At 44.0% G+C, this 24,676-nt stretch overlaps 12 protein-coding genes across 12 annotated transcripts; 8 read left to right on the plus strand and 4 right to left on the minus strand. All coding sequences in view use genetic code 12, as the record gives it.

The window, feature by feature from the left end:
- Positions 1–1,000: 1,000 nt before the first annotated feature.
- Positions 1,001–1,516, minus strand: LODBEIA_P26990 (uncharacterized protein; the record flags this gene model as incomplete). Its single annotated transcript, XM_066972726.1, has 1 exon — positions 1,001–1,516. The coding sequence occupies one exon, from the start codon at positions 1,514–1,516 to the stop codon at positions 1,001–1,003; it is 516 nt and encodes a 171-aa protein (XP_066829637.1).
- A 2,541-nt stretch (positions 1,517–4,057) lies between these two features.
- Positions 4,058–5,743, minus strand: LODBEIA_P27000 (uncharacterized protein; the record flags this gene model as incomplete). The annotated part of the gene is made up of 1 exon (XM_066972729.1): positions 4,058–5,743. The coding sequence occupies one exon, from the start codon at positions 5,741–5,743 to the stop codon at positions 4,058–4,060; it is 1,686 nt and encodes a 561-aa protein (XP_066829638.1).
- A 721-nt stretch (positions 5,744–6,464) lies between these two features.
- LODBEIA_P27010 (uncharacterized protein) lies at positions 6,465–8,558 on the plus strand (the record flags this gene model as incomplete). Its single annotated transcript, XM_066972730.1, has 1 exon — positions 6,465–8,558. One exon carries the CDS (start codon positions 6,465–6,467, stop codon positions 8,556–8,558), a length of 2,094 nt encoding a protein of 697 aa, XP_066829639.1.
- A 201-nt stretch (positions 8,559–8,759) lies between these two features.
- Positions 8,760–8,978, plus strand: LODBEIA_P27020 (uncharacterized protein; the record flags this gene model as incomplete). The annotated part of the gene is made up of 1 exon (XM_066972731.1): positions 8,760–8,978. One exon carries the CDS (start codon positions 8,760–8,762, stop codon positions 8,976–8,978), a length of 219 nt encoding a protein of 72 aa, XP_066829640.1.
- Positions 8,979–9,133: 155 nt separating this feature from the next.
- LODBEIA_P27030 (uncharacterized protein) lies at positions 9,134–9,940 on the minus strand (the record flags this gene model as incomplete). The annotated part of the gene is made up of 1 exon (XM_066972732.1): positions 9,134–9,940. One exon carries the CDS (start codon positions 9,938–9,940, stop codon positions 9,134–9,136), a length of 807 nt encoding a protein of 268 aa, XP_066829641.1.
- A 267-nt stretch (positions 9,941–10,207) lies between these two features.
- On the plus strand, positions 10,208–10,663 carry LODBEIA_P27040 (uncharacterized protein; the record flags this gene model as incomplete). Its single annotated transcript, XM_066972733.1, has 1 exon — positions 10,208–10,663. One exon carries the CDS (start codon positions 10,208–10,210, stop codon positions 10,661–10,663), a length of 456 nt encoding a protein of 151 aa, XP_066829642.1.
- Positions 10,664–10,680: 17 nt separating this feature from the next.
- LODBEIA_P27050 (uncharacterized protein) lies at positions 10,681–11,820 on the minus strand (the record flags this gene model as incomplete). Its single annotated transcript, XM_066972734.1, has 1 exon — positions 10,681–11,820. One exon carries the CDS (start codon positions 11,818–11,820, stop codon positions 10,681–10,683), a length of 1,140 nt encoding a protein of 379 aa, XP_066829643.1.
- A 255-nt stretch (positions 11,821–12,075) lies between these two features.
- Positions 12,076–13,008, plus strand: LODBEIA_P27060 (uncharacterized protein; the record flags this gene model as incomplete). Its single annotated transcript, XM_066972735.1, has 1 exon — positions 12,076–13,008. The coding sequence occupies one exon, from the start codon at positions 12,076–12,078 to the stop codon at positions 13,006–13,008; it is 933 nt and encodes a 310-aa protein (XP_066829644.1).
- Positions 13,009–13,785: 777 nt separating this feature from the next.
- LODBEIA_P27070 (uncharacterized protein) lies at positions 13,786–14,829 on the plus strand (the record flags this gene model as incomplete). The annotated part of the gene is made up of 1 exon (XM_066972736.1): positions 13,786–14,829. The coding sequence occupies one exon, from the start codon at positions 13,786–13,788 to the stop codon at positions 14,827–14,829; it is 1,044 nt and encodes a 347-aa protein (XP_066829645.1).
- A 374-nt stretch (positions 14,830–15,203) lies between these two features.
- LODBEIA_P27080 (uncharacterized protein) lies at positions 15,204–16,469 on the plus strand (the record flags this gene model as incomplete). Its single annotated transcript, XM_066972737.1, has 1 exon — positions 15,204–16,469. One exon carries the CDS (start codon positions 15,204–15,206, stop codon positions 16,467–16,469), a length of 1,266 nt encoding a protein of 421 aa, XP_066829646.1.
- A 1,605-nt stretch (positions 16,470–18,074) lies between these two features.
- LODBEIA_P27090 (uncharacterized protein) lies at positions 18,075–19,166 on the plus strand (the record flags this gene model as incomplete). The annotated part of the gene is made up of 1 exon (XM_066972738.1): positions 18,075–19,166. One exon carries the CDS (start codon positions 18,075–18,077, stop codon positions 19,164–19,166), a length of 1,092 nt encoding a protein of 363 aa, XP_066829647.1.
- A 2,000-nt stretch (positions 19,167–21,166) lies between these two features.
- Positions 21,167–23,986, plus strand: LODBEIA_P27100 (uncharacterized protein; the record flags this gene model as incomplete). Its single annotated transcript, XM_066972740.1, has 1 exon — positions 21,167–23,986. The coding sequence occupies one exon, from the start codon at positions 21,167–21,169 to the stop codon at positions 23,984–23,986; it is 2,820 nt and encodes a 939-aa protein (XP_066829648.1).
- Positions 23,987–24,676: the final 690 nt, after the last annotated feature.

Genomic DNA, 24,676 nt, shown 5'->3' on the forward strand with positions numbered 1-24,676 from the left:
TTTTTTTTTTTTGCTTTTGCTTGCCTAACCAATCATGTACAACTTGTGCTTTCTCTGGGGGTTTTATTGGGAAGTTATTTGAGTGCCTCTGTTCTACAAGATATATGCCTTTATTGAAAAAGGTCAACTGTTGGAAGTCTTCTTGTTCATGTGCAAGCTAGAAGCACCAAGATGGAACAGTGTACTTGAGACGATTGAAAATATTTGTTAGTACAAGCTGGTAGATCTCGTACCTCGTGATATTGCCTACTAGCTTTTTTTTTACCAACAGCATAGAGAGAGAGAGACATCGAGAGGAGAAGCCGGGAGGACGATTGACAGTAAGAAGAAGTTCTTGATACCAGTCGATAAGCAGAAACCATGGGGCTCAAAGAAAGTAAGAAAAATCAAGTATTTCAACAAGTAAAAAAGCTACAAGTAGTAGTAGTAGCAGGAGTATATAATACATCTAAAAAAAATCTACAAGAGCTATAGGTGTGAAGCCAAGTCAGCTTGCCAAATGGTCCACGTCTCTGTATAGTAAGAAAGGAAGCCGTAGTGGTGGTTCTCTTTCGAATCTCAGCGTCACTGGTGAAAAAGGAAGAACTGAAACTGCAGCCAGTTTGCATACTTATTACCAGATCAACAAGTAAAAAAAATAGGGAAAAAAGTGAAAGTGGAAACATGCAGTAGTAGCAGTTGTTGAGGTTAGATGAATATTGGCGGTGGTGGAGGAGTTTTCCACTTGGTTATCGAAATTTTGAAGTTGTAAAGCGTTAAACGTTAAGCCATTAAATAAGTCGTGGTAGTAATAACAGTAACAGTACCAGTGACAGTAATAGTTGTTGTAAAATAATTATTTGTAAATTGTCTTTATGATAGTGGTTGCTTCAAATAAAGACACCGAAAAACGTTGCTAAACCAATAATATAATGACAGGTATGAACCAAAGTTTTATAAATTCAATTGGAGGAGGAGATGGTGAAAAGAAGGGTGGTTGAGGTGGGTGGTGGTGATTTGCTTATAAGAAAGCAGCAGCAACAGCGAGGAAACCAGCAGCAAGACCAGCAACATTCTTGCCAGCAGCACCTTCGTAAGAAGTGACTTCATAGATTGGAGCGTATGACTCTGAAGCATCAGCTGGAGCTGGAACTGGAGCGACGGTTTCTTCAGCTGGCACTTCTGGAACTGGAACAATGGTTTCCTCTTCGGCAACTGGAGCAACGGTTTCTTCTTCACCAGCACATTCTACACATGGAAGGGTCTTGGTGATGGTGTACTCAGCAGTGGTGTATGAAACTGGGATGACGCAGTCTTCGGTGATGGTGATGGTCTGGGCCTCAGCAACGACGATTTCACTGGCCTTGCAGATGGCGGATTCATCACAAACAGTCAAGGTGATGGTGGTTGGTTCTGGGCAGTAGGTGGTGTAAGCAGTAACGGTAATGTCAGTGGTGATGACAGTAGCGTTTTGGAAGTTGGTTGCGGAAGCGACAGCTGACAAAGCTGAGATGGCGGCTAATGACTTGAATTGCATTTTAAGGAAAAGAAGTAATAATTTAACGAAAGTATGAAGTTGGCTTCGAGGGTAATGGAGTGAATAAACTAAAGAAGAAACGAAAGAAAGGAAGAAAGAGAAGATAAAAATTGGAAATGTGGAGGAGGAAATCTAGCAGCTATTTAAATTGGAAACTCACAGCAGTCCTAGCATACACTGGTTAGGAGTGTATGCGTATGCTGAAAACCCCGGTTGTTGTTGTTGTTGTTGGTCTTTTGCACTCGATGATAGAGACGGTTTGTTGATAATTTTTTTTTGCAACAACCAAACTAACCAATATAATAACCTGTTGCCAATTATACTCGGAATTAGGCGCACAGCTAAATTGCACGCAGAACATGCCCTACCCGAAACAACAAAAGCGCGTGCAATCTATACGCAGCATAAACTGACGATTGTGTGTGGGTACATGAGCAGCGACAAATGTGCTGTTCAGATTGCTGGGATCAAGGGCGTGGAGTCTCAATCCTTATTGTTACGATTGATCTCAGTTGTTGAAATCGGTAAACTCGTCCATCGTACTGGCTCTTTTGACCTAAACAGGAGGGCGCAAATTCGAGAAAGCGCTGGCCAGAGGTTTTTAGTGCGGCCCCCGCTAGAAATTTTCGCCAGCACCCACTACCAATAGCACTACTGCCGCCGCAACTATCACCACCACCACTGGATCACGATTGTAATAATATCTTAAAAACCCACTTATTTCTATTGGGCGTTTGTAATTATAATCGCTACTTCCTTACATCTACTATCAAAGATTGCGAGAAAAAATAAAGACCAGGCGTGTGACTCAATATCAAGTGTCCCCATAATATAAAATTATACAGCATCATTGCCATAGCCCCAGATAGGCAAGATGTACACCCAAATCATGTACACATAAAATGGTTCACTACTTATCTTTTACATTGCGAGAGCCGTTGATTCAAATGAAGCAAAATCATTGTTGTTTTTGGTTTGTTTTTTTTTCACGTTGAAACGATGGACAAGAAATAATATACTCTCCACACACGATTTGAAGCAGCTAGCACAAGTGTGATGAGCCCAAAGCCTAGTCGTCGTGTGAGGATATTACTACTACTGCAACTGCAACTGCTAGTGCTGCTACTACGACTATCAGAAGCACAACAGAGTCAGGCTGCGCCCCATATCAATCACCTGAAGCACTCCCCACCCCGTCCAGTTTAAATTACCGTGGTTCCTTTGCTTTTTTCAAATCATAAACATAGTGCTCTCCCTCCGTCCTCCCTCCGAGCTCTGTTGAGTTTCCACCCCCTCCCCCCGCAGAAGTAACGGATTTAGAGGAAGTACAGCGGGTGGCAGTTTTGCGATGCAAACAAGATGGGAACCCAATAAACCACTACTTGTCACTGTGCAACGCGCGGTAGATAGGGGGGATGCCAGCTTCCTCCTATCCCCTCCCCTCCTTCTCTCCACAATATCTAGAAATAACCACTCGTGTGAGTTGACTCTGCATGGATGCGCCTGTTTGCATCCCCATCACCGCCCAGTTGAAAGAAAGAAAGATGAAAAAAAAACAGAGTGCATCTCGTAAATATTTTTGCAATTTGTGCGTATGGGGCTACACTACACAAAATCAACACTTTGCGACAACAACCGTCGCTTAATAGCGCGCATACGCCCATCCATCGCCATACCTCTAGCGCCGTTTTTTTCACTTTCGCTACAAGCCGAATGGCGGAAGCAATGGCCTCGCTTAGCTGAGGGTTTCATAAGATTGATGCATTTCAAAGCTAAGCATATCAACACTCGTTGCCAAAGACAAAAAAAAGAATGAGAAAAAAAGACAACCCACAACAACAAGAGCTAGAATTGTGAGTGCTTTCTTATTTCATTTGCTTCGAACTTCAAACGCTTGTTGTGGTTAGATACCAACAACAATGGCCTCGGCGTAAACTCAGACGATATCTTTCTATTCACACTTTCAGCAAAGTCATAACATACGCTGATGTTCGTCCATGCAAGAACCCAGCTTTCAACAACTACTTCCAAACATAATAAAATTTTTCAACTTCATTCATTGCAATTGCGATTGCTTCACTATATTTCTTTTTTCACGGGAGTCAACGCTCTTTGCAAATATCTCAGAAACGGTTGATCGATTGCCTAATCTAGCCGAGCTTGTAGTCACACTACTTTAACACATGTGAAGTTATGCATACTCTAGAAGAAGAAAATACAGGGTTTGCTTCGGAGATATTCTTTGTCAGTTGTGTTTTTAAAATAATCAACTTTTATATGATAAAAGGAAACAATGCCTAATGCAACCATGTTGAAAACAACACCGGATATTGCACACATCAACTGCTTCGGACGAGTCTCGCGACCTTGCCTTATGGAACCAATTTTCAAACAAAAACAAAAGCGAAAAAAAAAAAGAAAACAGCCTCACAAGAACGCGGCAGTGGCAATGGGAATGGTGATGGTAATGATGGCGGGGTGACGGGGTGAGTGGGATTGGGATGCTGTTGTTTGTTGTTATTTTCTTTTTTTTTTTTACCTTTAATTGGGAGTGTAGCCTAACGAGTAGTCCCCGCTTATCCAGGTATTCAACATAGATAAGGAGTTCTTGGGTTGGTCATATGGCACCATATGTCCTGCATCGTAAATCCTCAAATACGTGAAATGCTTGTAGTTTTTAACTTGGCCGGCCGGTTTCGACTGCACATTGCTGTCTGAGTTGGACTTTGAAACTTTTTCGGGAATCCAGGGCTTTAAAGGTTGATTAGCGAAAATTTCACCATCTTGATATTCCAATTTGTTGACCCACATGTAGTTGCCTAGCCAATTGCAAATGTAGTCCTTGTCACCCGCGTAGATCAAGACGGGGATGTTTTTCTCCAATAGCTCAGCAACGTACCCTTGGAAAGGCTTGTACTCATCACCGTCAAATACAAAGTTTCTAAACACGGTATCATCGCACGCGGTGAAGATGTCAATGTTGGAAGCACCAACGGCTTTTTTAACATAGTCCAAGTTCAAGTAGTCGTCGATGTAGTCCATCTCCACGTAGCAATTGCCGCCCTCATCGGCACATTTCTTCCTGATATCGTATGGGTTTAAGCCTGTTTCAGCATAGGGTTGGAACAATTTCGTCTCGCAGTAGTATTCAGCGGGGACGCATGTGAATGCAGTTTGGAATTTGTAGCACAATTTCGCCAATCTGACACATTTGGGGTAGTCACGGTCCATTCTGGAGCACTGTTGCTCAGTCAAGACTGGCTTATAGCCACCACGTCCGCATGCCATAGGTTCATACGAGCCTGCTTGGATTAAAGGGTCGGTGATTCCATTTCCGATCAAGACCGAGGCCAAGTCGAATGACCTATCGGCATTGCTTAAGATCTCACTGGCAAATTTGGGGATATAGTGGCCAGCATAAGATTCGCCCGCGATATGGAACTTGTTCTTGCTAAAGTGGGAAAACTTTTGGAAAAACAACTCCAAGAACACAAAGACATCTTTAGCAGCAGTCTCTGTGTTTTTCACTTCGTCGCCGCCCGAGTACGAGTATCCAACACCAACGGGTTGGTCCAAAAAGATGACCGAGGCATTGGAGTTCCACGAGTAAGGATTGTGAACCGGCTGCAAGGTAGCGTTGATTGAAGCTGGCCCCAACTCGAAAAATAACCCCGTAGCATCGCTGCATCCCGGTCCGCCATTGAGCCACAAGACAACTGGATCGTTCTTTGGGTCGTTTCGACTTTCAAAGAACCAAAAGAAATAGTGGTGGTCGATGCTTTGCACATCAATGTAGCCAGAGTATTGGTTGACGGTGTCGAGGCCCAATATTTCAGGGTTTGTAGCTTTGACTCTCAAGGAGTAGTCTTGAAATTTCCCATCAGTAAACACCTCAAACCCCTCTGTCTCAACTTCCAAGCTTGGCCTGGTCTTGGTCTTTTCTTTTTTGGGGGCGCGGTTCTCACCAAACTTCTTGACCATTTTCGTGATTTCAGCAGGCGGCAAATTTGCTTGCATGTCGGCCCACGCCTCAGTTAAAAACACGGGGGTTTCTTTATCGATCAGCTCGAGAATCTTGTTCAAGAGTGCACTAGTGCTGGCGTCATGAGTCGCAGCGTCGTTTTGGGAAAGAACGACTTGGTTCCCGGAGCCGAAAAGAAACCCATTGAGGAACGCCTGCGTGGTAGAGGCGATTGCCAAAGCTTGAATAAAACTCAGAATCCACATGCTTAACGAACAGGAGCCTGAACTCTGAATGGAGTCGAAACTAGAAAAAACTTGTCGAGATAAGTACAGATCCTCAAAGACCAAAGATAACCGTTACATCTCATTAACCCAAGGCATAATTATTGTGGGGAGTCGGAGTGGCGATAGCAAGGGAAAAAAATAAATGAAAGGCCGTAGAGCGGCGACTATACACTTACGAACACCATTTCCACCACTGTATCGACAGGTACAAGTCTATCCTCAAATCTCAAACTCAGATGACAGCTGCAATTACAGCTCTCGTCACACGAGTACAAGTGAGTATCTAGTCTCGTAATCATTTCCAAGGGTTGGCCTTGTTTGGCGATTTTTTTTTTTTGCAACCAAATTCCTCAGAGAGCCATCAATCTGAAAAAAAAAAAAAAAAAACAAAATGCTGCCTGCCTCGTTGAACATTCTGTTTCATAAAGCTGATGAAGAGTTTGAACGTTTCTGAATCTATCTTTCTAGCAGAAAGTTAGCCCCATCATGGCACATTTGAGTGCTGGACAAGTGTTGCTGTTGCTCAAACTGTCAGTTGTCGGTATAGTTGGCCAGGAAATGTGCACTGGCACACTACCACAATTTGTTTTTTTTTTCCTTTCTTTACCGAAAGGTTCAAAATGTCCAAACTCCATACAAATACCTCGGGAAGGCTTTGATGCGTCTGTCTTTGTTGGAACGTGGATCGTGATTATCAAGAATGCCGTCGCTTATACCCGTTGCGTCGAATTCACGGACCACAGTACCGCTCAGTACAGATAACAGTAATGAACTGCAACCAAACATCGGGACTCCGTTCCAGAGCATGGCCTCTGGCTTCCCGACATTCGGTAGCTTCAACCATGTCCAGAGCATCGGCAGTAATCACCGAGGCGTCGACGAAAAGAGGAGAATCGTCATGGCTTTGAAGTCCGGCATGGAGAGCGAGGTGGATTGGGTCTTAAACACCTTGGCGAGAAACTCCATAAATCCATATTTGCAATTGGAGAGAGAGACGTTTGTTGCGCACGAGTTGATCACCTACTTGTACAAGCCGTACCAGCTTATCCACGATAAACACTATGAGGCTGTCGATCAACAAGTAATGTCGCATAGTTTGGATGCGCTTTTGACGTTGCGAAACTCGGCGCAAGACTTGCGCAACCAGCAATGGCTATCTCAAGTTCCAACATTCAAGAAGCAGTTGGTGGAAATGGTCAAGATACTCGCCAACTGGTTCTTTAAGCCGGGGCAGCCGCACGAACTCGTGCAATTTGACAATCAGTTTTTCGAAGCTTTAAACTACGTTATTGACTTGTTGGAGCCATTGACGAGCTACTACGTCAATAACAGCAAAGGCGACGCCTTATTCAACGCGCTTTTGCAAATTTTAATGTCTACAAACGACAAGAATGTGTTTATCAACACACTTAAATGCGTGTCCCATTTGCTAATCACTTGGGACAAGAATACCAAGTCGACCGAAGAGGAAGAGGAAGATGAAGATGGAGAATACGAGGATTACAACGACCATGACCATGACTATGACGGCAATAACAACAACAACAACAACAACAACAACGACGATGACGATGATGGCGACGACGTGAATCTAGGGCAAGACGAAGACGACGTTAAGGTCACAAACAATTGCATCGACGCAATGACTAGTCGGCACTTGGAAAACATCGTGGAAAAGCTCTTGGTAGCTGACAATGAGATCAGTTTCGCAGTATTGGATTTTTTGAAAATGTATCTTTTCTCGCAAGCTCTTCACGAGGACCATTCGCTGTCGATCAAGGAAACACAAAAGTTTCGATTGAGGAAATTGTTGCAACTTTCCACCTCCAAGGCCAATTACGAGACTTTGATTAAGCAATTGCCCCGTTTGTTGTTATCGGATTTAACATTGCAAGAACCTCCCCAACCTCGTCAGACCCCAATTTTCAATTTGTCCAAAAGAACTCAGTATCACGGAGCGCCAACCACGGCACCAGAATTGGCACCTGATCTTTACCGGATCTTGCTCAAGTTCCCCGAGCCTGCGAGAGCTACAACCTGGTTGCACTGCTGCTACGAGCCCACCAAGAGCGAACAAGTGGAAGTCACCCAAATCTCGATATGGAAAGCCTATGAAACGCAATTCCAAGAGGTTTGGAAACCAGATTTTGTTAACCGGACCCCGAATTTGAACCAGTTGTTGCCCGCGGTGGACTTTATCAAGAACGTAACCAAGGCGTTCCCCTTTGCAGAGGCGAAAGTTTTGAACGTGGGGCAAGTGGGGGAAAATGCACCGAAGAAGAAATTCATCATCAAGGGGATCCAACCAAGACAATTCCCGGTTTCGATAGAGATTGGAAACTACGAGTCTTTGAAACCCATGGCTGAAGACCCAGCAGCAGCAACAACAACAACAACAATAACAACAACAACAACAACAACAACAACAACAACAACAACAACAACAAACACAGCAGCAACACAAGAAAGCGATAGCACTTTACCAGTGGGACACGTGGACATCAAAGGTTTCGACACTTTTGTAGCGGAGGAGCCGGCAAACATCTTGGCAGAAACCAACCGAGTTTCCAGAACCCAGTTGAATGCCATGAATGAAACAAGCCACGATTTACTCGACTATATAATCAGCGAAGTGCTAGACCAGCATCACGAGAGCATCCACGATCGAGACGCAGCAGCTGCCAACTTTTTCCGGATCCACAACAGCCACTGGTTTCCAGGAGTCGTGTACGCAAACCCCTCTTTGATTGAAATCGGGTTGGTCAATAGCAGCTGGTTGAAATATTTGATCTAGTATAGGTAGTCTGTAATGATAAATAGTCAATAACGATGCTGAATGTACCATTAGATTTTTTTTTCCAGACCCCAGCCCGGAAAAAAAGAGAGGAAGGGAACCAGAAGAAGCAAAAAAGAGAAACCAAAAGAAAAGTCCTTTCTTGCAAATCGATTTCGTTTAAGCACCAAGTTAAATCACAACACATACAAGAGGAAAAAAATGGCAGGCAATCAACTTCCACGTCACGTTCGCGTTACTGACGCAGTCCACAGATTAGCAGTGTTGGGACTAGTGGGTTTCTGCGTGGTTGGCACGGGGAGCATCGTGTTCAACGTATGGGCCAACTCGGACTATGCGCCTTGGAACAAGGAGAAACTCAAATTCGAGCAGGAGCAGTATCACGAGGCGAGACAAGCGGATAAATCTAAACCTGAATGATTGTCGTTTTAACTTGGGAGAGAGAGATCGGGGGAAACCAGAGAAAGGTGAATCTTGTACATAGGTTGTTTTTTTTTCTATACTGGCGGGCAATAAATAAAAGGTGAACTGAAATTGAACTTGATAACAACTGATAAATTGATAAATCGATAGTGCTATGCTCTCGTACGCTTAGTTTCGTTGGGAACTTCGTCCAAGTCCTGCTGTTTCCGTTTCCTCACAAACTCATCCTTGGGAAGCTCGAGCGTCGAACACAAGCTTCCCTCCGAGGCGAGCTCAGGCGGCTTGCTCTTTTTCTTCTTGAGCGGCTCCTTGGCGTTGCTCAAACGAAGCACGTGCTTCAAGTGTTTGTAGTTTTCGTTATTGATCTCTAGGAAATCTGGATTATCCATGGGGTTGATGATGACCAAGTCATAGTCAAAGGTAAACTCCTTATTGCACACCGGACACCTTGCATCATGTTGACCTTGTCGGTCTAGGGTTTCCCTAACGATGGTTTTTTTCAATTCTTTGAGATACTTGTACGATAGCACGCATCCACACGGCCTGAGGTAGCAATACGACGTCTTGTCGTCCAATTCCTTCGTGATGGGGCATTGAAAGTGCGCAATGTCGTCAATTACCGCCCACGTTATCGCTACTGCGCAAAGATCCTTTAACGATTTGAGGTGCTGAAACGGTAATTTGAGTTTGGATTTGTCTAGTTTAAAATCTAGCATGTACTGTAGTATTTTTTCCTTTATGTATAATTTGCCTCTGTAATCTCCTACTATGGGATTGTTTTGGTAAAGCGGCAAGCCAGATATGGCACAAGTTTGAAGTAGGACCTGCTCGGCGTCTTCACTTATTTCGCCGCCGCCGCCGCCGCCCTTGGCTGCTGATTTTGACGATGACGCTTGATTCAGGTTGTGCAACGACAAGATATCCTGCCTCCGGGCTATAGTGCCGCCTTCATTACCCATAGCTCGAGGATTATTTCTGTCTGTGCTGCTTGCTCTGAGTTTTTTGTAGTTTTTGGCTTGGTTTGAGCAAAAGAGTTGAAAATCAAGAAGATAAAGATTGTGCGAAGCATCTAGAAATTTCAACACCACTCTGCTTGCCAAAGTGTGGATTAAATTGAAGTACGACAGATACAGAGAATTCTCAGCGATTGCAGCAAAAGATCCAACCAGGAGAGGGGGGAAGGAAAGAACAGCAGAGTTCTAAGATTAGTAAAGAGTCAAACATAAATGTCACAGCCACAGAAGATAGATCTCAATGCCCTCTCACCGCAGCAGTTGGTTGAGTTTCGCAAGAATGTCGACCAGGAGATCAACCATTTCACCCAATCACTTCAAGCTTTGCAAACAGCGCAGGCGAAATTAAAAGATTGCATTGTTAGCATAAATAAGCTAGAAAAGACTAAAGAAGACGAAATGCTAGTGCCGCTCACGAGCTCGTTGTATATCCCGGGCAAAGCTGTGTCCAAGCAGGATTTCTTGGTGGATATTGGAACCGGATACTATGTTGAAAAAAACGCAGACGATGCCAAAAAAGTTTACGACAAGAAGATCAAGAAGCTTGACGAGGATGGCAAGAAGTTGAGAGATATCTTGGTGCAGAAGAATGAGATCTTGAACGGTATCAACCTCATCTTACGCAAAAAAGTGATTGAAATGGAAAAGAGCCAGCAGGAGCAAGCGTGAGCGAACTTTGGTTTATTTCATTTATCATAATCCCTGTTGAAAATGAACGGCTCCAGAAACATCTGCTTCAAATATTGTCGTTTAGCGGACCCTAGACCTGCTATGTTCCCCATCTCTTCATTATTTTTGCAGCTATGGAGCACGATCTCCTTTACTGATTTGTAATTGGCCAATAGATTCGAAACGTCGGTTTTGTTCACCGACTTGACTGTAGTGAGCGCCTCGACCACGCTCGAATTGTAATCGGTGCCCTTAAAACCTTGTATGCTCTTTTTTGACTTTTGCGGTGCATTGTCGAAATGCTTGCCCAAGGCAATGTAATTGCCAGCTTCTTCAAATGACCACGCGAGCATCAAGGACAAGTCGTGTTTGATGCAGAAATCGGCCAATTTTCTCAACGGCTCCTGATGCGAATCGATATCGACAACCACCAATAGCACACGTAGCACGCGGTCATTTCTGTTTTCAACGATGCTTGAGCCCTTGTTTAATTTTTTCAATCGCGTCCATATGTATTCTGGTCTCAATTTGTGGTATTTGAGGGATAAGAAAAGAATTTGGAAAGTTGGGCTTATGTAGTAGTCCGATAAGATTGACGAGTCAAACACCCAGGGGGTGGTTTTCATCATTGATTCGCTCAATAACGGGTTCTTTTCTTGAGATTTGTGTACTAGTACTTCGGCAGGTCCTGCTGATCTCGATTGTTGATGTATGTGCCTTGCGGATCGAGCCAAAGTTGCATCTGACGCGTTTCTCTGTAGCGCCAGCGGCTCCTGCTGAGACTTGGACTGAGGCTGGGGTGAGTTGTCGCTGGAGCCAGGATGCGCAGGTGGAATGGGCTCTGCTGTGGGCTTGTCCAAAGTTGTTCTTGATTCCCTGATATTGACAATTGGCGGTCTCAGCGTTTGCAATTGATCTGACGCGCTCAATGTGGTCGTGCTTCGTACTGCCGCTGTTGCTGATGGTTGTTGTTGTTGTTGTTGTTGTTGTATAGTTTGCTTCTTCTTGACTGTAATCTCATGGTCCCCTCCGTATTCTTGTCGCATTCGTTTGACACCGGCCAAAATGCTGGCAAACGATGAGGAGTCTATCTCATTCGTCGCGTCTTCATTTCTATTGCTGCTGCTGCTATTGTTGTTACTGCTATCCTCACTCATTGGACTTGAACTGATAAATGATTAATCACGGCCGTTGCTTGAGTTGTAGCGGGAAATTCTCTTTCTACTTTCAACCTTGCTGCAGGTTAGTCACGTGCGCAATTTCGTCCGGGGAAATGCCCCTCCGGTACCGGCGCAACCGCTGGAACTCCTGCTACTTTTGCATCTACAAAAGTCTTTTCTATAAATACAGAACCAAAGGGAAAGTAGCCTTGCAAGGACTTCTGATATTGCCTCTAGTCTTCATATATTAAGATGTCTTCTTATTCAGAGGCCAACTTCAACTCCCGGCATTATGACGAATCAAGACCAAACTACCCTGAACCTTTTTACAAAGCCTTGATCGAGTATCAGTGCAAGACAGGTCAATCTGGGTTGGCGGTTGACATTGGTTGTGGCTCTGGTTTTGTTGCATTTAAGCTAATGGATCTTTTTGATAATGTCGTAGGCACTGACCCGTCAAAGACCATGATTGCACAATGCCGGGCCTCTCCAAGACCAAACAAAAACCCCAGCAAAACCATTGAGTTTATCCAAGGCACGGCCGAGCGTCATCCCGGTATAATCAAGCCCAGTTCGGTGGACTTGGTCACTGGCGCAGAATGCTGTCACTGGGTCGACCATGAACAGTTTTTCCGGGAGTCGGCACGAGTATTGAAGCCCGATGCTACTCTAGCCTACTGGTTCTACAAGGACCCTGTTTTCATTGGGCATCCCGAAGCGAACAAAATATACGAAAATTATACTTATAACTCGTCACTCGAACAAAGCCGAGGGAGCGACGAAGCCTTTGAAAGGTACATGGGGCCATACTATCAACAGCCAGGACACGACTACTTGAGATCGCTATTGAAGGAGAAATCGCCTCCCGAGCTGCTCTTTTATGACATTGTACGCCATGAATACGTTTCAGAAAGAGACGGAGCGCCCGCCAAGAATGGCGAGGATCCTTTTACATCAAAGACACCCTTGTTTATCCTGAAAACCATCGACATGAATTGGTTTTTAAACTATGTCAAAAGTTGGAGCGCGTATCATACCTGGATGAAAAAACATGGCGATAAGTACGACATCGCTGAAACATTCGTTGAGGAATTGAAACAGAAAATGGGTTGGTGTGATGATACGAAAGTCGACGTGATCTGGGACACGGTATATACATTTGCTAGAAAGAAAAATACAAGTTGATAATAGAGCTTTGAAAGATATCTGGCATCGTTGTTTGACGGACATTTATCCGATAGGGGGCGTGGCCATGACGCATACCCGTCAAAAAAGCCCCTTAATAATTTTTTATTAATTTTCCATGAGAAATAGAACCCATCTAGTGGTAAGAAAGAGCTTCTCTCATACATGCCACATGCCCATTTAAAATTAGCTTTAAAAGGTACACCGGTTAATTGATAGGCCCTGTCTTACCCCCTGCTTCTTTACTCATTCATGACAATTGACTGTCAATTGATTTGGTCAACAGTGCATATTACAAATCCGCACTGCATGCAGATTTGAGTGTGTTTCTTTTCTTTTAGTAATTCATTACATTTGTCACAATCTCGCCTCAAGGGGCACCACACATCATCATCCCAAGTGGCGAAGAACAAGAAGATGATCATGACAATCTATATATTCAGATCAATTTGTCTTGAATTGAACTAATCAACTGCGCGTCAGCATCATCAACCAAATTTTGGGGAAAATTACCAATTCATTACAATCTGAAAAAGTTCAAAGCTTTCGAGAAGCATCTACTCCACTTATTGCAATCAGTCACTACGCGGTTGACAGCTTAAAATCTAGACTAACAGTGCCAGCACATTTTCGGGCAAGTATAAATTCATGGGAAATTTCCTTTATCCCTCAATCTGCATTTTTTTTATCAACATCATCTTTATCTCAAAGACCATTTTAGCAAAGGAGTTTATCATTCAACAACAACAGCAACAAGAACAAGACAACCAATTCGAAATGTCAGCAAGAGCAATTGGAAAAATCCTTACAGCCAGACAGCAATCCGAAGGAGTTGGCGCAAAAGTTCGCAGGTCGATTGGTACTATTGGCCAAAGAAATTTCAACCCGTTCTTGATGTTTGACCATTTTTCAAGCTCGGGCACCAATGGGTTCCCCGAACATCCACATCGTGGTCAGGAAACCATCACCTTGATGTTGCATGGTGCATTTGCCCATGAGGACTTTACCGGCTCCAAGGGCATTTTATACGCGGGCGACTTGCAGTTTATGACGGCAGGCAAAGGTGTTGTCCACTCGGAAATGCCCGTGCCTTCGACTGACGGCGAACCAACTGCAGGCTTGCAGTTGTGGGTTGATTTGCCCAATAGTTTGAAAGACACAGCGCCAAGGTATCGCGACTTGAGAGAATGGGAAATCCCAGTGGTGACGGCAGACGAAGGTAGAGTCATTGTCAAGGTGATTAGCGGCAAGAGTCATGGCGTGGAATCAGTCAAGGACTTAGCATACACGCCAATCAACTACTACTACTACAAAGTCAAAGCTGGCGGCGAGTTCAAGCAGGACTTGCAAGAAGGTTTCAATTACTTTTTATACGTTATCAAGGGTAACACGTTGGTTTTGAACGGCGACACAAAGGTTGCCCAGTATCAAAACGTCTTTTTTGAAGAGAAAGGTGACTACATCACCGGTAAGAATGTTGCAAACGCAGCAGCCGCAGGTGACTCGAACGACTCCGAAGTTGAATTTGTCCTAGTTGGTGGTAAGAAATTGGATCAAGAGGTTGTGCAGTATGGCCCATTTGTGCTTAGCTGTCAAGAGGATGTGCAAAAAGCCATTCTCGATTACCAATATGCTAGAAACGGGTTTGAAAATATAAGGACCTGGAGAACTTTGATAAGTAATGGTGTCACGCCGGAGATGATCGAGGGTCCTTTGGAGGGGAACCTTGAATTGAGGGCTAAAAAGAGAGCTGCTTATTTCGAAGAAAAGGCGAGGTTGGAAGCTGCTGGTGAAAAGATCCCAGTCAAAGATGAGCTTTAATTTTGATACCTTCAATTCTCGGTTTTTTTTTTATTTTCTTATATGTATAGGATTCATGTAGTAACTTTAAGGCGAAAAACTGTGTGTTTTGGAAATGTTTCTTGATGTAGTTCCCCTTCTAGATTTGACGATGGAGTCCAAGTCCAAAGTTGGGGTCCATATACTTTCTTTTTGCAGCCTGTTTGACTTTGCGAAGTCGTCACGTGTGGAGAGAACCAAAGCAAAGATAAAAAACTTCTGCTTGTGTGTGTTTGACACGCGTATCCATGGTGAATTAAGCCACCAGGGATCAAAGAGTAAAATACAAAGCAAGACTATATAAACATAGAGATCATATATCCCTCCCCCTTTCTAGCCTTATTCAAAATATGACGATGGAAGCCCCCGCGGAAGAAATTGAGTATTTGGCAAACGAGGTCATTACCAATTCCAAGTCGATTTCATACCGGGCATTTTCCAGACTGCTAAGCATCCCCCTCGTGAGAGCCAAGACTACCCTTTATGAATTTTATCGAAAGAACAAGGATACGCTAAGTGCTTCATTCGTGATTTGCGGAGTTGACCAAAACGGCACCAAATGCGTCAAGTACTGCCAGGATGAATACATGATTGACCACAGCATGAGGCAATTTAGCGAGATTTCCACAGTACACGTTTACGGTGTCCAGAAGAAAGACTTGATGTTCACCTTGAATGACATTGCGCTTGAAGAGTTGAAAATCAGGAGCCACCTCAGCAAGATTGCCGAGTATGAAAAGAACGGAATCATTATCGGACCCAAGATATCCGAGGCTGCGGTCCATGACATACCAGTTTCGTCTCCCATCAAGACGAGCACGCCTGTGTCCAGAAGTAGTGGGAGAGATAAAACTCAAGATTCGAAAACTAGCCCGAAAAGGAATGCTGGGTTGTCATCATCCTACGTATCGCGGAAGCAACAGAACCAGCCCGCGGCCAAAAAAGGTGGTGGTGGTCTTAGCTATACCTCGAGGAAAACCGAGTCTGTCACCCCGCTAAAGCGATCGAATACCGAGCCTGCCAAACCTGCCGGATCGTATCAGTATAAATCGAGAAAAGCCGAGAAAACACAGCCGAAGGAGCGGATCATTGTGGGAAGTCATAATGATGCCATGGACGTTGCTGAAGGTGATGAAGATTTGCAGGCCGATACTCGTCCGCCGCCTACTTCCAACCTTGATGAGATGTTTGATGATGATGATGATGGTGAGTTTGAATTTAGCGACGATACCAAGGACGAAGGTGGAAATGACAATGACAGTGACAATGAAGAGAAACAAGAATCTGGAGCAGAGTCTCACTCTGCTAAGGAAGAGGAAGAAGAAGTAAAAGGAGAAGAACAAGAACAAGAACAAGAAGATGAGCAAGAAGAAGCACAGTTGTTTGTGGAGGATCCAGACGAGAAAGAGGCGGGAGGGGAACAAGCTGAGGAGGAAGTGGTGGAGGAAGTTGATGACGAAGGATACACGGTGACCAAGAGGAAACCACGGCCAGTAACAAGACCCAATGCCGCTAAAAGAAAAGCCGTGAATAAGGTTGCCCCAGCCAAGGTTGCCAACAAGTCAAATGATGGTAAGAAGAAAACTCAGTCCTCACTCATGAGCTTTTTTGGTAAAAAGTAGAAAGAAAGAAAAAAAGAACAAAAAGATGGGAAAACTGGGTGGAAACCAAGTGGGGCGGTTCAGGCAGTGTATATGAGAAGGAAAATTGGCTCTCCTAAGAATACACCATGAACAAGGGTAGTTAAAAATTTAAGATGCGCTTTGGGGGTTTCAACACCCAAGGTTTTGGTTCCTGATTACAGGAGTTTTACAAACTTTATCCTTCTTCTTCTTTTTCTTCTTCTTCATATTGAAACGGTCACGTGCGGCGGAGGTAGCAACCCCTTCCTCCTCCCCCTATCGCTCGCTCACTTCAAATCCCCCCCCCCCCCCCCCCATTACCCCTGGGCAAAGCCGTGTTTTACACCTGTACTGTATGTATTCAAAGCGACCGGCTCTGACGTTGCTATACGCAACCAAACATGCAGCATCTTTCTTTTTCTCTCTTTTTTTCCCTCTATTGTCGAAGATTTACCATGCCTCGCTCAAAAACCAGGCTTAAAAAGATACGAAACCGTCCCAACACGTCAAAAATCTCAAGGGGTACAGCATCAAAGCAAGAAAAAAACTCCGGGAAAATCAAGAACTAGAACCACCTTTAAAGAAGGGTTTCATATTTTTTGTCAAGAGGATCTACCACGAGGAGTAATATCAGCATGCTTTGAATGGTGGCGGATCCAGCTAGCGTGGGACGAGCGCGGGGCTAGACGCGGAGATATGGGGATTTTTGGAAATTGGAGAATTAAAGACTAAATGCGGTCCTCCACGAAATAGAGTTGTTTGATGAATTGTTTGAGAATGAGAACTTTGCTGATTTCGGTAGTTGTTTGAGGGGGGGGGGGGGAGAGAATAGTGGGTTGGGTGTGAGATGTAAGTTAAGAGGCTTTCCTTACTTGCAAAACGGATAAAGCCAGTCTTCAAGTTTGAGGGATTGGGGGCAATGTAGAGTGACGTGCAAGTTTCAGTTTGGCCGTCTTGGTGAACAAAGTCACGGTGCATGCTGCCTCGACCTGTTCTATCTTTAGCACATTCCAAGCATTGTCAGCTGTCGTATCTGCTCTCGAAAAGATCTCGTTCTTGAGGTAGAAAAAGCAGAGTCTCTTACTTGCCGTGAGTGAGTGAGTGAGTGGAGTGGTTCAAGATGCTCAAATCGTGCACCGTGACACAAAGCCGCTTTACTTAAGAAGTTTTTTTTCTTGCGTCGCTCTTTGTTGCAATAATTTTTTTTCCTGTTTGGGTCATTGGGGTTGGCCAACCCCCCAAATGGAGTAATCTGGATACCGAAACTAAAAGATAAATTGTTGCAAAAGATTTTCATTTGTTGCATTCAAACCGAAAAAAGAAAGCCAAAAGAGTAAGTGAATGAAAGAAAGCTGTGATAAATTGTTGAATAGCAGTTTTGAGGAGACCTTGGGGTTGAGTTTAGTATAAATGATCATCAATCGTACGACAGATGGTGGAAGTTTACAGGCACTTTTCTTATTGTTAATCCAACAACCACACACCGTACTCGTCGACTTTCATTTCCTTTCGTTCTCTTCCTCCCTCCACGATATTTTCAGGTTTTTTTTCCCAAATTCGAATCGGAATCGATAAATATATTTTACTTATACATTCGCTAATATCATGAAGTTAACTACTACAACCACCGCCTTGGCCATGGTGGCCTCTGCTTCAGCAGCTTCAATCGAACAAGTCGCAAGGCCCGACTCGGTGCAATTAGCAGCAAGACAAGAGGTTGACTTGGTCTTGTCGACTTTACCCGTTTTCGACAAGAGACAAGCTAACGGCGGCAGCGGTGAGCCCGATTTGCAGGCCTTGGTGGACTACATCAACAACTACAAAAGCAAGAGAGATGCCATTGACTCGGAGATTCTCAAGAGAGATTACCAAATAGTCACCGATGTGCTTACTGCTATTGACCAGACCCAATTAGCGCCGGCAATCTTGGACTATTTCGTGTCGAGCCCCACTTTCAAGCCCATCATTATCGATGTCTTGATTGCCGTGATGAAGAGTGGTATAATCTCGTTGCAAGCGGTGTTGGATGCTTTGGTTTCTTCCAACTTGGCCGTCAACTTGATCAATGATTTGATCAGCGATTGCAGTTTATATGTTGATTTGTTCAATATTGCAGCTAGTATCATTAGTGATTTGGCTGGCAAAGTCAGGGAGTTGATCAACCAGGGTATAACTGCGTTGGTCACTAGAGATGAACACGACGAAAGCTTGTCTGCGTTTGTTGTTGCGGAAAAGAGATTAGATTTCGATGTTAGTACTGTTGTTGACAATTTGTTGGACTCGTTGTACAAGTCGGGATTGGCTACTTCGGTGGTGAAAGATGTCTTGACCAACCCTGCTTACCTTTCCTTTGCCGTTGACTTGATCAAGGCCATGTTGGCTAACAACTTGATTGACATTCCAGCCATCATCGACGCATTGACCCAATCGGGCTTGATTGGCCAGTTGTTTTCGGAGTTGTTGAACTTCAACACCTTGGCTACGGTTGCTGAAACTGCCTTTGCTGCTTTTGCCGGGCAATGTTCCGGTTCAAGCAGTTCATCATCTGGCGGAAGTGGGTTGACTTGGCCAACTACAACCACCACCACTCCTAGTACCGGTGGTGGATCGATCACTTCATCTCAACCTGGCGCTGGCAGTGTTGGTCCATGTAAGAAGAGAAGAAGAGTGAGAAGAAGAAGAAGATCCAACTATTGAGAAATCTGAGACTAGAGTATTCTCAACTTTCATTACACCAAAAAATGAACAAGGAAACACACCACTCACACTCATTTTGAAAGACCAAAAAAAAAACCCCTCCATCCCGTGGGGAAAAAGAAAAAAAGTTTTGACCAGAATAAGAAGACCCTCTGACGTTTACGCTACAGACTCAAAGAGTTGATTCTGTTTTGGCTGAAATTTTCCTCTCTCTCTACAGACACTAACACTAACACTAACACAGACAACATAATCATGGCCATGCTTCATTTCTTCCGTCTTTATTTTCTTTTTTATATTCAGTATTCAGCTTCATTCATTTCATACTTCGTTTAATCAAGTGTATATCTCAAATGTATGTTTTCAAGTAAAAAAGAAAAGAAACAAAAAAAAAAAGCTGCTTTGTTGGTCAATGCTTTTGCATGATGTTACTCTGTGTTGTAACGTGGCGTGGGCTTCAACCTTTTTTTTTTTTTTTTTTTTACGAGACGAAACCCCGAGCTTGGACGAAGACAGCTACACGTCGTAAAATAACGTAAAGCCGGGAAAAGGTAAGAGGGGTCATCCTCTGTAAGGCGAAAGAATGTGCTCTCATGGGGCATTGGGTTTGGGTTGTGTTGTGCATACCCTTTTCTGGTTAGTTGCATTGAACTATCGCTGTCACGTGACCCCAAAAAATTAATTGAACCTACATGAAATCAAAACCTTTTTTCCCCTGGTGGTAGCGTCTTACTCAATTCAGTTGAGATATAAATAATACGGCAAAGAAAATACCACGCCAAATTAGGAGGTCCTACTACTGAGCAGTCTGTCACTTATACACCTATGCGGGAGAGATGTCAAATCAAGGTCTGATAAACAAGGACAGTTTTTATGTATTGCTCTTGCCGGAAAATGCCATTGTCTCTTGAACACGCAAGCCAGGTCTAGAACAAAAGGCGCATCGGGCGCCTCGTAAGAATGTGGTAGCTGTTCTTTTTCGCGTCGTATCTAGAACCCTTGAAAAAAAAATTCCCTTCTTATTTTCTTAACGAAGTTATATTATTACTAGAGCAAGCCCACTGGGGCAAGTGGCAGGGCAGCTTGTAGCAGTTGTAAGAAAGGGAAGCTAAGAATCAAGCATGGGTTGTGCTGTGAATGCAAGACGGGTGGAACAACAACACTTGAAGAAAATAACCTAGTTTGGAGAACTTACTGCCACCTTCAGGGGATGTGGGAAAAAAAAAAAAGAGAGACATGCTTGTGTCTATTGTTCCAGCAACTTGGCAATTGAGTCCCGGTTACACAAGGTGCACTAGAACCATATGCATGCCATGTAGTTGAGAGCCAATAGGGAGCTTTGGCTCTCTTGGGTCTGGCTTGTTCTTTCCTTGTTGTTTTTCTCTTTGATTTGTTGCAAGTGGAGCTGTGGAACGGGATAAGAGCAATAGTAGTCTGTCGCCACCATTGACGCCACCAGCTGTTGGAACAAGCTCCGGGCCAAAAAGCCAGTGGTGCTATCACGTGCGGCTCTCCCTAGTGGATACCACCCTCCCTAACAATAATAATAGTAACCCTAGCAGCAGGACTCTTGGTTAGAGTAATAATAGAGTGCAGCAGTAATTAAATTATCTACGGCTCGCATACACTAGCTGCTGGTGGTTTTTACAACAACAGAGAAGAAAATTAAGCACAACTAACCACCCATCAACACTTGCAACATATATCTCTCATCGATCAACAAAGTTTCAACTCCGGAGGCCACATTGCCCTTCTTTGCTTGAAGAGACACTTTACCAACTACTTTTCACTCTTTTTCAACAATAGGATTTTTTTTTTTTACCTTTAATTCACCAGTTGTTCCAACTCTTTTACATTCGCTTTTTTCGTTTGCATATATATCATATTTGATACCGTTGCCCAAGTTTTCTCATAGATATCCGCTACATTACCCAGTAGCCGCCCAATCCCAGAAAAAAGAAGAAAAGAAAGAGAGATCATTAACATCACCAACCTGATAGATGAAACAATTTGGGAGTACTCCCAAACGGAAACAATCGCAAGATGAGTCTCAAACTGGCACTTTTGCAACAGGAGGAAATTGGCAACCACCGTCAACCACTTCTTCTTCCTCTTCTTCGCAACAGGCTTTTGATGATGCTGCAACAACCGCAGCAACCACCCCCGAATTCACTTCGCCCACAAAGACTTTAAAAAGCATTTTATCATTCAAAAATAGGCTTTCCTCATATTCAATCGACTCCATCACGGAGCAGCCAGAGTTGGAAAATGAAGAAACGGGGAGTAGAACATCCTTAAATGAGCTGATAACGCCGAGCCGATCTTCTAAATTGCTAGGATTCAGTCTTCGACCCAAACTTAGGAAAAAGTCTCCAGCATCAACAGAGCCAGGAAGTTCAAGCCAGCATCAGCAGCTGCTGCAACTGCGGGATCCACAAGAACTACAAAAACTACAGCAACAACAACAACAACAACAACAACAGCAGCAGCAGCAGCAACAGCAACAGCCAAAATATCCGGTGCTCCTGAGACGAGTCACTGTAGAAGATTTTGCAGATACAGAATCAGAAGAAGAATCCATCAAAACAGAGAGACACCGAGCGGCAGAAGTACCAGAAACAAGCTCAGAAGCCATACCTTTAGGCTTGACTACTGAAGATGCCGACACTTCATTCTTTCCCGATTTCCAAAGCAGAGATGCCGATGTCATACCCGAGAGTAGATTTCTTGAAACAGTTGATACGAGACCAAGCAGCGGGGTAGTAACGAGCGAGGATAAAGAAGAACTAAAGTCCAGACTATCAAGACAAGAATCGGTGAGATCAAGTGCTTCTAGAAAGAGGAAAAGAAACAGTCCTGAATCTGCCATGGAAGCAACCATCCCAGAACCTTCAGAAGAAGAGGCTGTCGCGGCGGCGGCGGCGGCGGCGGCGACTGCCACGGCCAATATCGATGATGACATTGATTTGCCAAAGGCAAAGTTTGCCCATCCATCACCTATAACTGACACTTTGCGCAAAAACAGCGACCCTACCAGCTCTTCTCCATCGGACAGCACAAACAATTCCGAGGGTGGTGTCTCCTTGCGCTACAGGATTCAAGAAGGTAAAGTTGATTCAGTCAAGACCGTAGGAAAGCATATGAGCACTTCGACAACTGTTGACGCTAATCGCACTTCGTTACGTGCTTCCCTTACGTATAGCGAAGACGAAGAAGAAGGAGAAAGTAGAAGCGGAGGTGGAAATGGAAATGGAAATGGAGGTGAAAGTGAAGTGGATTCCGCTAAATATCCCGACCCTACAACAAGTCCACTTGTATCTGGTGGGACACGCACATCCAATCGCAGCTCACAGCGTTCAATGGCACACGATAGTATTTTGTTTGAAAACCCAAACGCAGTAGCTGGTCTAGTGCAACGTTCTTCATCTGACAACAGCGCTCATCAAAGTACTCCTCCAACCAATCGACCATACTCTGGATACCAGCGCATTAGTTTGCAAAATGACATTTTGGAGGAAACGTTGCTAGATCCTGAACAGGCGAATAACCCAAGGGCCACCTTTACATTTGATGAATCCATGTTGAGAGATAGTTTCACTCGATCTTCAATGTCATCGGGTGAATTGTTGCGGAATTTAGTTTCGCCTCATGACCATGACCAATCTAAGAGCAGTAACAATTCCGAATCTCCATACCAGTATGTCAATCCACCTGGTATCTTGACAACTCCCCAATCATCCTTATCTCGACCAACTTCTGATTATGCTACCGCCACTGGCACTGCCAATGCATCACAAGATGAGCAAGTAAGGTTGAGTATTCCACGACGAATTCTTGCAGACGAAGGCAGTGCTAGTAATAATGATATCAAGGATATGACAGCGGGGTTAGATCCCCACACGGGTTTACCTATGATGACATTTAAAATACATAACAAAGATTTCGATGAGTCCAAGAACCGGTGGTCAGTTTACGAAACCAAAAGTGCACGACCTGCTCCCAACCACAACCCCGCCATCGATGGTAGTGAAGGTCAGCAGTCGAAATCCGAAAGTGGCAGTCAATTGAACTCATTGGAGCCAAGCGAAACTGACGTTCAACAACCTGGCAGCGCGTATTCTGGAGGCAGTGGTGGCCATAATGGTGTTTCTTCAAGAGCCGCTTTGAGAAGCGGCAGTCAGTCTCCATCTTTGAATTCTTCGATCCAGCGAATTGCCAAGTTATTGGTTGTCGAGGATGAGGGGGGAGATAGTGGCGAAGAGCGACAGCATAGTCAACCGTATAGAGGTCAACAGCTTAGTGCCGAACACAGTTATGAGCAACATCAGCATAGGCAAAATTCCCATGGCTCGTCTTTGGTATTATCAAAGCCCAAACGCAATTTGGTGCTTGAAAACAGACAAAACTCAACCGATATGATTCAGTTGGAGAAACACTTGGACTCGCTTGCAATTGATAAATCTTTACTTCCATACGTACCGAGACAGCAGAGGCAGCAACAATCAGATTTTGAGTCAGACTATAGAATTGTGTATTACCCCTGGATACAGTTTGGTGGGCTAATGGTTCTTGCATTGGTTGTGCCACCGATATTCTTTTTAATCACAATTGGTGTATTTGACGGTGAAGACCAACTGAACTCGTACTACGGTGGAATGCGGTATTACAAGGAAAAGAAACCTACCGACTTGGTTGTGCTCAAGAGATTCACAAAGAGTCAAAAAATCACAAGTTTCATCACCGGGCTATTCTGGATATTGGTTGTATTAGCCATGATTGGTGTTGGGTTAGGTGTTGGATTAACTAGAAACCGAACTTAGAGCAAACGACGAAATGAGTTTTCATTTCTTCTATTTTTTTTTCTTTCACGTTACAAATGTTTTAATACAAGATTAATAAAATTAAGTAATCAAAGTGGTAATTCTTTTTTCTTGTAGTTGAGAGAATGTGAGAGAACAAATGGACTAGAGACAGAGAGTAAGCAACGTACATTACTAATGGATTTAGCAGTTTGTCTTATATAACAAGGGAAAGGAGAGGATATTGCTTGAACATCCTCGTGTAAGCATGTAATGAGGTTTGAAGCTTTTTGGCGGCAAGGGTCTCGAACACCGGAGACGGAAAAATAAAAAGGCCCAAAAAGGAAAAAAAATTAGGCGCAGTTAGAAGGAGTGAAGGTTGCTTACAAACAGCGTAAAAGTTTGGCGGATAAAATGTAAAAACGGAGAGTGGAATCATCACCACCACCACCACCACGATCATCACCAGACTCTCGCAAGTCTATGGATCTGACTTGAAACAAGGAGTCCGTGGCCCCCTCCTTGACGTAGTATTACTAAAAAAAAAAAAAGATTGTCCTGTTGCTAGCTTTGGTGTGATTCACCAGGCGGATAAAGACGAAACAATGCAGAGAGAGAGAGAGCCGTAGGACTCCTCTAGCAAAGAAGAGAGCTTGTGACCACATCCGTAGGGCCTTATAACAAAGCAGCACTGTCTCTTGTTCCCTTCTC

Source organism: Lodderomyces beijingensis (genome assembly GCF_963989305.1).
Source record: "Lodderomyces beijingensis strain CBS 14171 genome assembly, chromosome: 3".
Lineage (NCBI taxonomy): Eukaryota > Fungi > Ascomycota > Pichiomycetes > Serinales > Debaryomycetaceae > Lodderomyces > Lodderomyces beijingensis.